Here is a 17,443-nt window from a genome sequence, read left to right as displayed (position 1 = left end):
CAAACGGTGTTGTGCCGTCAATGTCAATATTCTGCCGCGTATACACAATGCACGGCAATAATCGTTGTTGTAAAAATGTATTTAGCGTTGTATCGTACATTTGATAGTTTTTGTTAGTAAGGTTATCACATTTTACAAAATGCAATAGATTTATTATAAGACTGCCATTTTTAGCTGTCCAATGGATAACAAATTAATACAGAAACCAATAATCTTGCAGGTGCCGTAGATACTTGACTGTTGTTTCGAGCTATGTGTATAACCAGCTAATGTGCCAAGAAGCGATTGTTTGCTTGACTGTAGCGTCAAATTAAATTGGTAATAGGCAAAACACGAAAATGAGTGAAATACACCGCCTAAAATCGCAAATAGTTTCCCGATTTTCGCTTGGAGGTTTTCAGATTCGAAGGTATTTATGCTTGTTGTAGTTTTTCTTCGTACAAACACTATTTTATGGGGTGTTGTTGTCCGGATATCATTTTAGTGAGGCCAGCACGTTTCTTGCCCAACAACTTCAGCCTCTTGACGACGCAGAACGCAAGAAATGGATCACGAATGTGGCCAATCATGTGCAGGGGCAGTGTTTGAACCTTCCCGTTATAGAAAAACAACACATAGAACTGGCCATCAAGGAAGCGAACAACACAGGATTAGATGATACCGAGACGATTTTCCGTGTCATCAGTGCTTTCGAGGTGCCTTCATTCGTGTACTGTGCGGAGAAAAAAAAGTTTCTGCCAGACACCAACAAGAGAAGTTTATTGGCCACACCGGATGGTAAGTCTAGCTACATTCGCGAACGATACTGGTTGCTGTGGCAGAAGACAAGCCGCCACGAAACATTCTCCCAGCGCACGACACCTGGCATGGAGGCACCTGGCAATAGAAACAAACTCAGCCTACGGAAAGTAGAGAATATACTCTCAACCTCGAAAATGAACGATGTTGTCTTGCTGGGATTATTGACGCAGCTAACGGAAGGTCGTTATTATTTGGAAGATCCTACTGGATCGATTCCGATCGACATAAGCACGGCAACCTACTCGCCAGGACTGTTTTGTGAGGGATGTTTCTTGCTTGCGTACGGTAAATATCGCGACGGTGTATTGAAAGTAGAGGAGATTGGATTTCCAATGCCGGAGCTTGCTACTAACAGTAGAGCGTTCTTTGGAACCGTGAACAGTTGGGGTGGTCCCTCAAAAACGCTTCTGAAATACTCTCGCAATCTAAACGATTTGGAGAAAGCCAATGTGGAGCACAGTCTTGTGTTTCTGTCCGATTGTTGGCTGGACAATCCGATCGTGATGGAAAAGTTGGAACAATTGCTGAGAGGATACGATGATTTCCCCCCGGTAGCGATAGTACTTATGGGACCGTTCGCAAGAAGCATCGAGAATGTCTACACACTAAAAGGTCACTTTATAAAGCTCGGTGAAATATTGTCCAGTTGTGAGAAGCTAAAATCGCAAACCGATTTAGTTATTGTGCCTTCCATTGATGATCCCGCAGCTGCGAATATCTTACCTCGACCTCCTGTACCAGAAGCTTTAGCAGGAGAGCTGAAAAAACGATTCCCTAGAACTATTTTGACCACAAATCCGTGCCGGTTGCAATACTGTACTCAGCAAATTGTTGTGTGTCGTGCCGATTTGGTAACCAAATTGTGTCGGAATACGATACATTTTCCCAAAGAAGGACTATTGGAAGAGCATGTGAGTATTAAGCGAGCTAAAACGATCGAGAAACGATTGATTTGTAATTAATGCTTTTATTTTGTACCTCGTTTTTTTTGTTACCTCTGCAGTTTGCCCGGACAATTATTAATCAGAATACGTTAGCGCCTTTAACACCGATTGCGTTTCCTACACACTGGAATTATGATGCTGCCCTCTCTCTCTATCCGTTACCTGATTTAATCGTTATAGGGGATCCATGTCAAGGCTTTCATACAACTGAACAGGAGTGCACTGTTATGAATGTAGGATCCTTTCCGAAATCAAAATATGCATTTAAGGTGTATTATCCCTCTAGCAGAACAGTTGAAGATTCGCAAATACCTGATGAGGAGTAAACAAATATTTAAGTACACAGAACAATCGCGAATAAATGTAAAAATTACTTTTAAACAAGTTTTTAATATTGAGTTATGTACACATGCGCTACGCGCTATGATACAGGTGCTGAGTAAGAAAACGGTCGCAAGCGAGCCATCGATGTTACTCCACGCGCGGAGTCAGGTTCCAACGGGAACTCCACTGGAAGCAGGTTCCCACGACCAGGTGTGGTGTCGTATGCTCAGACGGACCGAGGCAACATGATCATCATAAACGTGGACGACAACGTGACCGGCAAACCTGGCAGCACCGAAAACACCAGCCTAGCTAAATACCACCGAATCCAGAAGTTAGCTTTAGTCTTAGTTTAGCAGTTCGCAAATAAAGATCCCCAGTAATGTTTTTTTAAAACTTACTCCGGGCTATCGTAAACATAATTATTGCTTTATTGTTGTTTTGCGATTTGGGCATCAGTATACCAGAGCTACCATTCAATGCATTTTTTATATCAGTGTAACATTGTTTACAGCAGAAGTAGGACTTATGGACATGGACCACATAGGCGGAATAGTTAATTAGTCGTGCATTATTTTAAACTTTGCAACCATGGTTATAATACTCACTGTCGTCACTGTGGACGTTGACTGACGACAGCGCAACTGCCTCGGCAAGTACTGGGGTCGGTAAGGTTGCCAACAACATTCGGTGTCTTTTATTTGGACTAGAACGTCTTAGAACAATGATGAAGAATTTATACATAGGCTTGTTTGCGGGTCTCAAAAAGATATTTTTAGATCCTTAGATGTAGGGTATTAAGACCCAGGCTATTTTAAGCACGGTTCGATAAATTTTGGATCAAATGATCGTCGGATTAAAATGGTTATTGGTTTACTGGCTCCCACAAGGCCGAACTGTATCGATTATGAACACTAGACCGTCTCCCTGAAGCAAAGTCCTTCTTTCCGTATGCGTGGACATATTATATAAGTCTCTGAAGCCTATATAGGCTGGTATGACCGCGTAGGTTGTTACGGCAAAAAGAAAAACAAGAAGACGAAGTTTATGGCATCTTAGGAAGAAATGTCGCTTTTGGATTAAGTTTATATACGATTAGTCCGGTCTCGTCGTACAGACATCAACTCGCAAGACTTGATAATGGGTTGCGTCATGGGTCTCTCTCTCTCTCTAGCTCTCTAGTTGGCCTGCTCACGATAGAGCACGTCGATGTGACATGGCCCGGTTAACAATAATTTTCCAGGATGTTCGGTCACTGTCTGCAGCCTCCCATCCATGTAGACACCTGATCCAGCCATCGAGTTCGTTGTGATCCCCTTCGCCTTATGCTGCACTGAGGATCGCTGTCGAACACCTCTTGGTGGGGTATGAGTCCGGCATCCTCATGACATGCCCCAACTATCGTATCCTTCGCCACCGTCAGGATGCTCAGTTCACCGTACAGCTCAGCAAGCTCGTGGTTCATCCTTCTACTCCACGCTCCATGTTCGAACACCGCCAAAAATGGGAACACCGGAGGATACGTCGCTCAAACACGCCCAGAGCGTTTGCATCCTCCGCTCGGATGGTCCAGGACTTGTGTCCGTAGAGGACCACCGGGCGAATCGATGTGCAATATATCTCACATTTCGTGCGGGCTCGAAGTCTTCTGGATCTCAGCAGCCGGTGATGCCCATAGCATGCACAATTCCCCTGAACAATGCATCTCCGGATTTCGCTGCTGATGTCGTTGTCCGAAGTAACGACCGTCCCGAGATAGCAGAACTCCTGTAATACCTCGAGATTGTCGCCGTCATCTAATACACTGCTTCCCAGATGGTCTGAGTCTCCGGCAAGCAGGTACTTCGTCTTCGTCGCATTGATTCTCAATCCAATTCTTGCTGCTTCGCGTTTGAGTCGAGTGTACGCCTCACACACCTTCGCTGTTGTCCTGCCGATGATGTCGATGTCATCCGCGAAGGAGTTGCTGATTTATGGTGTAGGGGGCCGTAAGCGGTAAAAGGAGTTGAGGCCCCTTGTTGGTGTCAGGGGGATATTGCATTTGGCTTTGATTCAAACTCACCGTAATGGCTTGCTGGCGGGGAGATGCTCCAGATCCCTCGACTACTGGGCCCCTAAGGTTTATTTATTTATTTATTTATTAAACAATTTAATTTATTTATTTAGCTAATCAACACATAATCCCTAACTTATTCCCCTAACATGTGCCTCAATCCTGTGTCGCCAAAATTGGAAATTAATAAAATATTTTCTTTAAAGGCTTTGGTCGTTTAATTAAAATCAAACTGATTAGACCATGTATTGAATTGCCTTGTCATAGCTAGTAACAGTTCATTGTATCCATATAAGGAACGCTTGCTCCCACCAACAAGCAAGTTACGAGAGCGAAGAGGTCTCGAAGGCACGTAGTTGCTGCTCTTCTCAAATAAACAACGTCTAATTCGTTTATTTTTTTATTTTTTAGCAACAAATACTCATTGGTTTACCTTAAAACGGTATTCGAGCGTCTGTAGACCAAGCAGAAGGCAACGCGAGCGATAACTTGGCAAGGTTGTAGTTCCTCTGAATTGATGGCATTTTAAAGCAAGTCTTGTAAACTTCCGTTGTATTGCCTCTCTATTGTGTAAATCATCGTAGTGCAATGCGGGAACCGAAGTACTGACCAGTACTTCACCCACCAGCGCGCAAGACAAGTAAACAACGACCTAGATCACCAACTTCCTGATGACGATCTAACACATTGCCTAACAACGAATAATTATGCCTGATCGTTTTTTCAAGTCTATGAAATGATATAATAAAACAATTATCAAGGGCTCTAGATCATTTTTAGACATAAAGTACCAAATACCAAGTATGAGCCTCTTTGTCCTATGAGACTAATGTACACACTGTTGTGTACCGCCCTGTCGATTTTACCCCCATTGGCCACACTACTATTGGAGACATTTTATACAGTCGAGTTACGCGACACTCGAGTTACACAAATTCGAGTTACGCGAATTTTTATTTTTGACAGTTCAGTTGTCAAATTAGTACAAATCTCCATAAAATGTCAAATGAAAAATTATTTACAACATTTTCAAAAGTTTTTAATTACTAAAAACACAGAACTAACCTAATTTTCTTCACCAATTTCATCAAATAAGTTATAAATTACATGAATGAACTAAACTCAATCAAAAATTATTATCCATCGAATATATTTTGGCTGTAAAACGTGATATTCGACTTACGCGAAAATCTGAGTTATGCGAATGTCTCCGAAATGCATTATTCGCTTAACTCTGGGAGAGACTGTACTATATAGTTTAATATAAAAACTACGCACTTTGATACATAACTAATCAATACTGTTTATAAAACAACACTATTGACACGGAAACTGCATTTTGTTGAATAATCGCCACAATTGTCCGGCTTATGAGCCCACAGTGAAAAAACCCGGAGTTATTTAAAGATAGTGCAAGCTATATTAGTTATTTTACCAATGTTGAATGTTTTCATGTTTCAAATGTTTAAATTCAAATGTTGAATGTTTTCAAATTATAATACCAATTTTGTGCCGTTTTATTCATTCAACAGTCATGGATTTATATAATTAACTATTGTTAGGTAAACTTATAAACGCTGGATGACTTACAGGGTTTCAAATCATATAATGGACTATTTGAGGTAATCGGTGGAATGTTTCAGATAGTTAGAAAATGTTTGCAAAGTTGCTATGAAGGTTTGCGGGCATATAAGGGAATATTTTAAATCATCAAGAGAAGTTTTTAAAACAGCTATGGAGTTTTGCATCCAGTTATGAAGTGCTCGGTTGTACACTGTAGAAATTAAACTTAGATAGTTTTTTTTAAAGAACCGGGTGATGATTTCTGCATTTGGGGTGATTAAACGCATGTGCACGCTCGAGACTATTCTCCTTTTAAATACTCACGATCGTTAATCGACACTTCGCTAATCCGCACTTTGGCTATGTAATTCATCAGATGAAACAGTGTTCGCTTAAAGTAGTGAAATATTTTTTAAATGATAAGTAGATGACCGCTAACTGGATGTGTTGTAACTGGAGTGTTTTTTAACTGGAGGTTCGTTAACTGGAGTGATTCTCAGTTAACGAACACTTAAACAAAACAAAATATGAAACATCCGAAATCTCAAGAAGAGAAATTTGTCGCAAATGTGCATTTTTCACACAAATTTAGGGTCTTTTACCTACGTTTGCTATTAATTTATGCCATTACACGAATTACTATACTTTATATCAACATATATGAAAAAAAAAATGGTATGTTTATTCCAGTCAACGTGAATCAAAACAATCAATCCATAGGAACGTCACTCCAGTTAGCGAACGTTGTTCGTTAACTGGAGCTTGTTTACCTAAAAGCAACACTATATCAAATAAAGTACAATCTCTTCTCGAGTAGTACTGAGTTGACAGACATATTGTTTAATGCAAAATATGTTACCTTTTTGCAACCATTTTTAAATAATTCAAAGAGCAAAGATAATCAAATTTGCTCTTACGAAACCTATAAAATAAATAATAAGAGTCTAAAAACCATCATATTTATTCAAAAATACTAGTACATTAAATCCATTTTTCAGAAAATCGTGATAACCGCGACAAATACAACTAAGTTGAGTAGTGTTTTACTTAAACTAGGGGAATATTTCTGTTTGATAGCTTGTTTCTTAAAACCCCTCGATGAGCTAAGAAATATAATATCTCGTTAAAAAAAAAGATTAGCCATTTTTACACTCTTTATGAACCGATCCCAACGAGAGACAAACTCCAAATTCTTATAAAATACATGTTCCATGGTTGTAGCTTCTTTGCAGATGCGAGGCACTTGTTCAAACAAATGAAATGCATACGTTATATGTGCCACGTAAAGTGTAATGTTCGGCTATAGGAACAAAATGCAATGTCTTTCGTCTTTTAATGTAACACTTTAATTATCACGTGTATCATTTTTTATTGATAATAAACTATTTTATGTAATTGTTTGATAATTAAAAAATAAACCAAAGTTTATTTTTTCTATTTAAAAGACTTATCATCATTTTTATACAACATTTGCTTTTGTATCGAGACTACAGAAATTAAAAAAATATATACCGGCACTGTTCTGCATATGTCATTCACACGATGTGGATTCAGATTGTTTGTGTCTACTCAATTTAATCAGGTGGAATATTGCTGAAGTTGGTGAAAATTCGCAGAAATGCGTTGTATTTGTTGAAGCCATAAAGTGCTGTTTTGTGTGGGCTGGCTAACTGAAATCTATTCAAAGTATAAAACACCTTCAATTCGAACAATAGCACGTGTGTGTAGTACACGAGCAAGATTACTTGAATAGATTAAACATCACAAAAAAGGAATTGGAAATGAATTTTTTTTCCTTCTTCTTCGCTGCGACGACCTTGGCATCGCTGGTATTCTTCGCCGTAGAAACCAAAGCAGATATGATTTGTGGAGAAATTCTACCTTCTGCAGGTGCAATCATCTGTCCATTGAAGTGCGTTGATTTAAAATTCAAAGGAGGCCAATGTTTAAACGGCAACTGCGTTTGTTCTTAAGTGTGATTATAGTGCATTGACAGTGACAATAAAAGAATTAAGTTATTATAAATAAATAGTAGATTTTTGTGCGTTCTACCATTAAAATATAATATTTACATAATTTATCATTATAAGTTTACTAATTTATAAATATGCCTAATTAGATACAAACTACCGACTATCAGATCAATATATCAAAATGGTTTTTAGATGATATAGTAAAATAAACAACATTTCATATACATGCATGATGCAGATGCATCAACTATCAACTATCAACATGCATAACAACTGGCTTGTTATGCACGTAAACGAGCTTTTACAATACAAAAATCAATGTTTACAACACCTATTTATCCAGTTATGGGAAAACGAAAAAGTCTTACGGCCACTTTCTCAAACTCCATAGGAGAGGAACGATAGTTGCAATTGCCTGGATACAACAGTTGCTTTAATATATTTTGTGAGTACTCTGTGCAGTTATGCGTACAATTAAGCAACATGTTCAAAAACATCCACAGAAACCTCCTTTAGGACATTTTAACAATCGCTTCCATCCGAATTCGATCGAGTTTTGGAAAGTGGCTGTTAGATATCAAAGTCAGTGGTGCCTTATGGCAGCCTTAGATCGATTATGATTATTGTACCAATCAAGAAAAAAACCGAGTAAGTTAAAAAAGATCATCAATTGATTTGGGATTTCTATGACTCTTCCATGACGTGACGGATTTCTAAGTGTGATGGAAAACGTTGTAAAACGTGTACAAAAATATTATTCATTCTACATCGCATGCTGTATGATTAATTTTGGCAACTTTGTTACACATTTTTAGAGCAGCCAAAATTGAATTTTATAATAAATATAAAAAATATCTCATAGTAAACATTCTATTAACAATATTTAGTAGTGTAATAAAAACGTGTTTAATTTAAAAACGTTTAAATAAAAACGTGAATTTTAATTTTCAGCATTTAATTTAGCATTTGAGATTTCATCAATCAGATTCATCCAACTAAACGTATCAAAAGACATTGCACAGTCTATCAGCCACTTTCCCAAACTCGATCGAAGCGGGAACAATCGATGCGGTTGTCAAAAATGATATAAAATGTTGGTTTTCTTGGATGTTTTTAGAACATTATGCCATATTGTAGGCATTACAGGACAGTGATGAAATAAATTAAAGCAATCGTTGTATCTAGGGTCGGTCTGGTGGTACAGTCGTCAACTCGTACGACTTAACAACATGCCTGTCATGGGTTCAAACCTCGAATGGACCGTGCCCCAATACGTAGGACTGACTACATGACCAAAATATACAAATCAATCAACAAAAAAAGTGTAAGGTTATAAATATTATACAAATTAGACAATTTTGTATTTTTAAAAAAGTATTTGAATCAAACATAATGGTTTATGCTGATTTAAACATTTTTTTGGAACAGTAAGTATCATGCTGGCAGGGCGTTTAAGACCGTTGAGGCCAGCAAAAAAGTTTGGAATTGCTCGATGAAGCTTCTTTACTGAAAGAAGAAGATGTATTTAAAATAGGTTAAATTTATTTAATTTTTGGCTATGCTTTATTTTAATTTAATAACGCATATAACTTTATAAAACACTTGAGGAAACAAAATAATAAAAATTCTTGAATTTTAACTATAAAATGAAATTACTTTAAATTGTTCACCTGAATTTGTTGTTGGGTCTTTTTATACAAATCTACGTAATATGGCAACAGAGTTAACATTTTCCTCCTGACACGTAAAATTGGACAGTCGCTAAACAACGAAAATATCTGTTTGCGCATGGTACTGATAACACTTTTGTAAAATCGGCTTGTCGTATGATCCATTTGCAGAGATTTAGAAAATCTAGAATATTCCTGTAATTAAACAGCTGTTTTGCGCATCAGTTTCATTAAGTGTTTGAACAAATGGTTTGGCGTTTACAGGGACTTCGGGGAAGGTCTCCAAAACATGAGCAATTCATTACCCTGTCTCCGACCATATAAAAGGGAGATTTCGGTTGTCGTGCAGCATTTGCAAGGAAAGTAAAGCCAGAAGTAGTGCTTCAAGATGAAATTCACTTTCGCATTCTTGTTCGCTTTCCTCGCTCTGTGCTCGCTGTTCGGAGCTGGATTCAGTGCCGATGTCTGCAGTAGCAAAAATCCGAAGGCCGCTGCTAAGGCTTGTGTACAGCGGTGCCATGCCAAGGACTTCGATGAAGGAAAGTGCGTCAAAGATACATGCGTGTGCAGCAAGGCTCGTGCAAACTAACAAAGCCCAAGTGTAACACAAGACAGGACAATAGAACCAATTAAAATGCAATAAACAATAAAACTATTTTCTCTGGCAACAAAAAACAGTAGTGTTTTTTTATTGATATCGCACTGCTACAGCAGAATAAACTTAGGAAACTAAATAATGTTAACAAAAAAGTTTAACTGAGTAAAGTGTGAGTATTTAATGTACATTCGAAAATGTGAAAAACTTAACGAACCAATGAAGTTCAATTTAAATGTATTAAATTGCAAACAGCGACTTAACACCGTTTTATTGTACATTTACAATGAATATACTCTTATCTGTTTTTGTTAATGGTTAAAAAATGTTAGTTGTTACTGCATAACCATACTTGGAAGAAACTTCTTCGGTAATCAAATCAGCTGAGACTAATAATCAGCTTCGGTAATCATATCAGCTGAGACTAATAATTTTTATTTGATTCCATTTCAGATAATATCTAGATGATAAGGTTATTAAATAGTTTAATTTTAGTGCATTTATATATGGTTACTTACTTATCCGTCGTCCATTTCCATGCGTACAACATGGCCAGCCCACCGGAGCCTGGCGAGCTTAATACGGTACACGACAGTGAGGTTGCCGTACACCTCGCGTATAGCTCGTCGTTGTAACGGCCCCTCCATTGTCTTATCTTTTTCTTCTTCTTTTGGCTCAACAACCGTTGTCGGTCAAGGCCTGCCTGTACCACTTGTGGGGTTGGCTTACAGTGGCTTTTGGATTACCCCCCATAGCAGAATATTCAGTCCTACGTATGGCGGCACGGTCTAGTTGGAGCTTGAACCAATGACGGGCTTGTTGTTAAGTCGTACGAGTTAACGACTGTACTATGAGACTGGCTAATTTATATTTGTCCATTGTCTTACACGGGGCCAATAATCCTTCTGAGAATCTTCCTCTCGAACGCAGCTGAGAGGGTTTCGTCAGATTTGAACAGTGTCTATGTCTCAGAGGCGTATATGATTACTATAAAAGTGCTATATAGCCACAGCTTCCGTCCGTCGTGACAGTTTCTTTTAGGTGATCTGTTTTTTTTTCAGTCTGTAGAATGACGGTTTGGCAGCATGCATCCTTGCGCGCAACACAGCTACCATGCTATTGTCGTTGCTGAACTTTTAACCTTTATAGGTGAATTGAGGGACGACTTCAAAAGTGCGTTCACCTATCTGTACGTCACGCCTACGTAAGTTTGCATTGGTAGTTGGTAGCGACACTGATGGTGCCACTATCAATTTGGTCTTTGGCCTGGTTTATGTGTAGCCCAAGGCCTAATAATTTTAATTTGATTATTTTCCTAATAATATCTAGATGATAAGATTTTAAAACAGTTTAACTTTAGTACATTTACAGGCGGTAATTAAAAACCACTTTCCTAGGTATTGAAGGACCTGCCTGTTAGGCTCGCTAGATACTTTCTTTCTTCAAATGTAATTATTCACTGAGAGGTGCATGGTATAGTGAAAAAATCAATTCGACCTGCTGTATAAGAAAAAAAGTCCAGGCCAATGTTGAAGAACACTGATTTCCTTAGATGACAATTAATAGCGAGGCAGATAGCGTTACCGTAAGAACTAATTCGTTTTGGGGTCAGTTTATTCAGTAAATTTACTCTCGCTGCAATAGTAAAGGGAATTTCAAAACCTACTAAAAATTATGAAGTAGCGTTACCAATGCGTATAAGAAGAAAAAACAGGCACAAAGGAAAACAAATCTTAATATTGTCTCTTAGAATAGAATTTATTTCATTCTACATCTTGTCCACAAGATGTGCACTTTTATCCATTTTATCATTAGTGTATCATCAATTGTCTGATTTTCAACTTTGGTGGTTTTGAACTTTTTGGCTCGAATAGAACAGACAACGTATGTTGATTTGGAGTTTTAACATGATAACTCAAGAATATGCTCGATCGATATATGAAGGTATTGCGATATTTGGTTTAAAGAACAGTCCTTACTTACTTACTTATCCGCTGCTACAACCACTACAAAGAACAGTCCAGGAAGCATGAAATGTAACACATGTCTGATGTAAAGCATGACAGAAATGAGGCGCAAGAGTTAGGGTTTCAGCTACTGTACGTCAAAAGTTTGAGAACAACATGAAGTTTGCCTGCCTCGGAGAATTTGCGGAGACCTGGTATATATGACCTGGCCCTGAATAGTAAAAATAAGTAAACATAACTATGATGCAAAACATATTTCGAAGCAAATCTTTTTTATCATTTTCCTACGCAGAGCTTTAAAACTAGGATATTAGATTTGTACGCACTCGGTAATAGGCAAGATTAGTTTTAGTACCAGACCCTAAAATTGTCGAAATAAATAAATGAATAAATATTTTATGTCAAGAATGTAAATTTTGCTATATAACCCATCGGTATAAACATGACATATCATCCGTACAAATATTTTCCGACAAGTCACTGATTCAGTTCCGAATCTGAATTAAATTTATAAGTATTAAAGGTATGTAATTAATTTCTGCTTTCTATTAATGTTCATCGACAGCTTGTGATAGTAGCCATCATGATACAGCATGTGATATTGATTTAACATTTTAACACACCTGTTGGAACCTCGCATCAAAGGTATCCAACTACCTGTCATAAACGGGACATTTAAAACGAGCGTAACCTAAGAAAAGGGTTAAAAAGGGCCGCAAGACAGGAATCAGCCCTTTTTCAAAACCAACTGTGGAAAAAAAAAAATTTGGCGCGTTATATTTTAATAAATCGTTTTGGCAAGAATTTCATTCCGCCTTGGTTTTAGTTCCCATCAACACCACTTACGTAAACAAATTTCAAATGTAGAAATATTGCATATCGTTAAAAATAAGGTAAGTTACTGATGTCATAGCAGAGTTCAGTCATAAATAAACTGGCATGATTTGATCATATTTTCGATTCTCTATCAATTTTTCCCATTTTGTTCGTGCAAACCTACCAATACTGATAAAATAACGTGATCATGTTAAAAGAAAAACCGATGTAAACAAAATTTAGAAGTATTAATGGTGTTGAAACCATCGGGGAAGGAATCTTTCATGCAAATTTCATTGGAAGTTGTATGTAGAGCATACATGGTGATGAAAAAGGCAGATTTGCTTTGGCCTACCGATCGTCAAACGTTCTCCCTGCTAAGTTATTATATTGCTTCCGAAGGCATTTCCGTAACGGTTGTTGGCAAAAGGATGGATAAAGCAACATAAAAACGCACAGGAATTGAGCGGTTCAAGCCCATGTATCGAGACAAGTGAAGAAAAGAGTTTGCTTATCTCTCAACGATATTGCTTTTGCTATCATTTTGGTATTCTACGGTTCCCCCAGTAAGGATGTTAAACGTGCGTTTGCCGCCGAGCGTTGATTGGTTTAAACAAATGGAGATAAATTGAGTGGTTGAAAGGTCTCTGAGTTTTGAGAGGTTTCGGTACATCATTGGATTTGGTGGAAGTGTAACCAACGATTTTGAGGTTCTCCTCATGAGTAAAGCAAATAAAGAAAGCTCGGATATATGCGCGTCGATTGTAGCGAGATAAGGTAGGACCAAATCGGTTTGATTTCATAAGGAATTGAAGAAGTGATCGGATTTTATTTATAACAACCATGTAATTGTTTTCGATTATGCAGGAAAATAGAAAGTGGTTGTATTAAAGATTTCTGATGTTTTATCACAACGGTTAGAAAATTATCACCACAAGGTATAGAGTACTTTCTAGGTTTTCTTTCTTCACAAATTAGCACTTTGTTGTGAAAAAAGTTGAAGTTAATATGTCAAGAAAAATCAAACATAAGAATGTATTTATGAAGTCTTATAAAAAAACATAAATCTTCAAAATGTAGTACTTTAAATAATAAACTATCAAAAATATTATTAAGCCAATGTTTGTGTTTTTCCATCATTGGTAAAAAATCTGTACTCATATTATCTATAACCACTGCCTAATCACAGCATTTTGATGACTTCTTGACTTCATGAACCATCATCAATTTTATATTAAGAATGTTACTAGGATCATTGCGTAGTATCTTCTTGACGAACTTAGGTCCGTCGCCTTATATATAGACAACAGCGCATCTTGTGCGAAATTTGTCAAAACACAACATCAGTGCAAGATAACCGTGCAAATAAACGAAGCCCGATATTGTCTCGCGCGACAATGTCGCGCTAGCTCTTGTTGAAATATGATGAGTTTTCGATGAATTGGGATGATAAGTTTCACATCGCGTAGTTTGAAGAAGCTCAATTCACCCATCCAATCTACCTATTTTTTGATTATAAATGTAAGCGAAATAAGTTAAAATGAGTTAAACTTTATTTGAGTTTGGCATTCATCTCGCTGATACACAAACATTATTCAACTGTACCGGACAAAGCAAAATTGAGCTATGAACTTTATGTCACGCGAGACAATGACGCTCAACGTATATTAGCATTAAACAACAAAAATAAACGATTTTACTGTACTTTTCTAATAATGGAACTAATAGATCACTAATAGAACCTCACTATTAGTGATATACTCAGTGGCGGATTTAGGGTACCGGGGGCCCTAGGCAGTAAAACGAGTTGATGCTCCCTATAGGAGGGGAGGGGGGGGGGGGGGTGTTACTTGTATCCAGCTTGCTGTTGGGAGATTGAAAAGTTTACTTTAATTGCTGACGGGGGGCGGAGGTGGTGGGAGGTTAACTATCGTAGACTATCGATCTACAAGGCTCCTAAATCGCCCCCTATAAATATAAGATGGTATAATTAAATCATACCGTCGATAAGACTATTTTGCAGACGAATTATCAAAATAATGAACAAATTACATATTCATCTAAATATGACATATAAAGGATTTTGCAAGATCGAACGAGGATGTAGCCTTTACTTTGTTAGACCTTAAAATATCGGAATGATTGCAGAGATTAATTTTAATAAGAAAGAGCAAGAAGCAAAGGATACAGGGAAACGTGACCCGATCATTACCGTTTTTATTATAAGTCATTTTGCTACGAAATTCATTCGATCAACGTACTAACATCAAACCCGATTTGAAATGTCAGTTTTTTAACTATCAATTGAATTGTATCAAATGTAACTATGTAAGATCTGACCCTCGATTCATATGTGATAGGTCTTTATTAACTTCGCATGGCTAAAAATGACTTTATTATCTTTCGTCAAATATTTGTCTCCTTGTTAGTCATCTAACACATTCAAAATTGAATCAAATTTGCAGGATGGTACATGAATATCTCATGCTACAATTAAGTCAGCAATAACACACATTCTTCCAACAAATGCCATCAGTTGATAATTCCATTTCGAATGGAATACAACAATTTGCAAACAGTCGTTGAAAAATCAGATAGAATACAACAAATCTTTCGCGAACTTCTTTCAAGTCTGTGAAAAATAAAATAAATGAAAGTAAACAAATAACAAACATTCTACCGTTTGTATCAGCGTAGAATGTTTTAATTTAGTTTTCTAAGCGAAACAACTACAATTCGTAAAATTTACTAGGAACTTTTGATTGTGAACGATAACAAGAAAAATGTGAATCAAGATCAGGAAGAATTAATCAAAGATTATTTTCTGTTTTGCCTCGAACTGGTCAAGAGAATTCAATCAAACGAGTTATTTGACTGAAGTGAAATACAATTCATCTTGTTTTTTTTTCTTTTTCCAGCACTCAAAGAGCCTGATGGAATATGTAGTAGTGGGCAGTTCTTTATTAAATCTATACAGATATCATTTAGCATGATACGAATGATAGCCAACGAAAATCTTGGCAAAAGTTAAGGAAAGTATGTACACCGGTCCGTTCCAGGAGGAAGAGAATGAAGATCGCCTATTCGTAATGTCATTCAAACTATAACCGACCGTAATTAGAGTATCTCCCGGGTAAAAATGTGCATCGTTCATAATTTAAGTTGTTTCAACGCGTCTACCTTCCGTGTCGTTGTGCCGGTAAAAGTTTCTATAATACTTGGCAAAGTTTATCCTTTTCGCCTACGGTAGGTAGTTTGCGAATCTTCTATGCGGGAATATTTTACGAGTTTGAAGTATGGCAATCTTTTTTTTTACCACCATTACGTTGGTTGTAACTTTCACTACCAGTCCTTTTAATTAAGCTGAATCCAAGGGGATTGATTGCTCTCGCATACATTTATTTATTGTGGTGGCTTGATATACTTTCGGCAAAAATGATATACGATACATCAACAATGAGGTACTAATTGAAATTAATATAGTAAGTGTTTCCTTTTTTGAATTTGTTTTGTTTATATCTGTTAAATTCAGCGACTTTCATGCATTTTTTTCAATAATGAGTGGCTTAAAAGTTCTTGTACTTTAATTTGTTGATCATTTATTGGCCGATATGTTCATGCCGAAACGCTGTTCTATGTCAATTGGAAGGATGCTACTGCTGCAGTAAACCACACTAAGAAAGAGGAATTAATGTTTTGGTATGAATAGTCGAGTTTAGTGCTCTTGAGGAAAACTCATCATTCTGGCTTCTAACCGGTACCGAACCGAACCTCACATAATAGCATCATTAGTGCTATCTGCTAAATGACTTTATGCGTTTAACAGTTTGGCGTATGCTACTTCATTTCACCATCGTCACAGTGACCACTAATTAATGAACCAATGTTAAGGAGCGATTGATGGGTAGTGTGGTATCGTAGCTTTTACCGGGTCGGCGTAGAAATTGATGACATAACAACACTTACGATGAAGATAATTTTAGAGCAACTCGCAGTATGTATGTCATGAGAGAAAATAATTAGATTGCAATCGCGAATTTCTTGGGAATACAGAATACACTCTCATTAATCTTGCGTTTCTTGGTGAATGTAAAAGATTTACTTTATTGTTATGACACTCTTCTTCAAACCATGCGTGACAATAATCAATGTTCGCAGGAGATTAATTCAGTGTCAGTATATTTGCATTTTCATGTGGTGACATCTAGGAACAGAAACAATCAAAGTCTGTTTACTGACGCTAATTTTCGACGTAGGTGGCTTTTAGTACACATCAGTGGATTCGTGCAATGCTCGCTCCAACGAAGTAACTATTGCGCAAAGTATGTGTTTCGCATGAATTCTCACATGAGGAAGAAATGAACACCACTCCCCATTAGTAAGCATGGTTCGGACGGACAGGCGCAGAACGAGTGAAGCTCTTCGTTAGGAAGCTGTTTCGTTGCTTGTAATGTGTTGTTGGTTTCAACCCCGACAGTTCAAAGGAGCCATTGAAAGTGAATGCATCTTGATGTGTTGGTCAAACATTCTGAAATGATAGGTGCAAGCCCGCTGTTATGAATGCATACTGACAAACCCATACATGTATTTTAGAATCACCTGCTCTTGAGTGCTCAAAGAATGCTGCCATCATTTTACGTCGATAAGATACTGATGTATTGCCTTTTGTTCCCATCATTGTGATAAACTGAAAAATATAGTTATGACTATGTCTAAAGTTTATTTAGCCTGTTTTTG

The 17,443-nt window shown here is 37.3% G+C and overlaps 1 protein-coding gene across 1 annotated transcript; it reads left to right on the top strand.

Moving 5' to 3' along the window:
* The first annotated feature begins 256 nt into the window (after positions 1 to 256).
* Positions 257 to 10,003, top strand: LOC1275918 (DNA polymerase epsilon subunit 2). The gene is made up of 3 exons (XM_315206.4): positions 257 to 409; positions 485 to 1,712; positions 1,805 to 10,003. Exons 1-3 carry the CDS (start codon positions 339 to 341, stop codon positions 2,069 to 2,071), a joined length of 1,566 nt encoding a protein of 521 aa, XP_315206.4. The 5' UTR covers positions 257 to 338; the 3' UTR covers positions 2,072 to 10,003.
* The last annotated feature ends 7,440 nt before the right edge of the window (positions 10,004 to 17,443 follow it).

The sequence above is a fragment of the Anopheles gambiae genome, chromosome 2, assembly GCF_943734735.2.
Source record: "Anopheles gambiae chromosome 2, idAnoGambNW_F1_1, whole genome shotgun sequence".
NCBI lineage: Eukaryota > Metazoa > Arthropoda > Insecta > Diptera > Culicidae > Anopheles > Anopheles gambiae.
This window is presented reverse-complemented; position numbering and strand designations above follow the sequence as displayed.

What these genes read in the sequence shown, in the direction of transcription:
- LOC1275918 (XM_315206.4), top strand. Translation starts at nt 339, where the DNA reads ATGAGTGAAATACACCGCCTAAAATCGCAAATAGTTTCCCGATTTTCG. An exon ending in GGAGGTTTTCAGATTCGAAG is followed by an intron (nt 410 to 484) that starts GTATTTATGCTT and finishes ATATCATTTTAG; the next exon opens with TGAGGCCAGCACGTTTCTTG. An exon ending in AAGGACTATTGGAAGAGCAT is followed by an intron (nt 1,713 to 1,804) that starts GTGAGTATTAAG and finishes TTACCTCTGCAG; the next exon opens with TTTGCCCGGACAATTATTAA.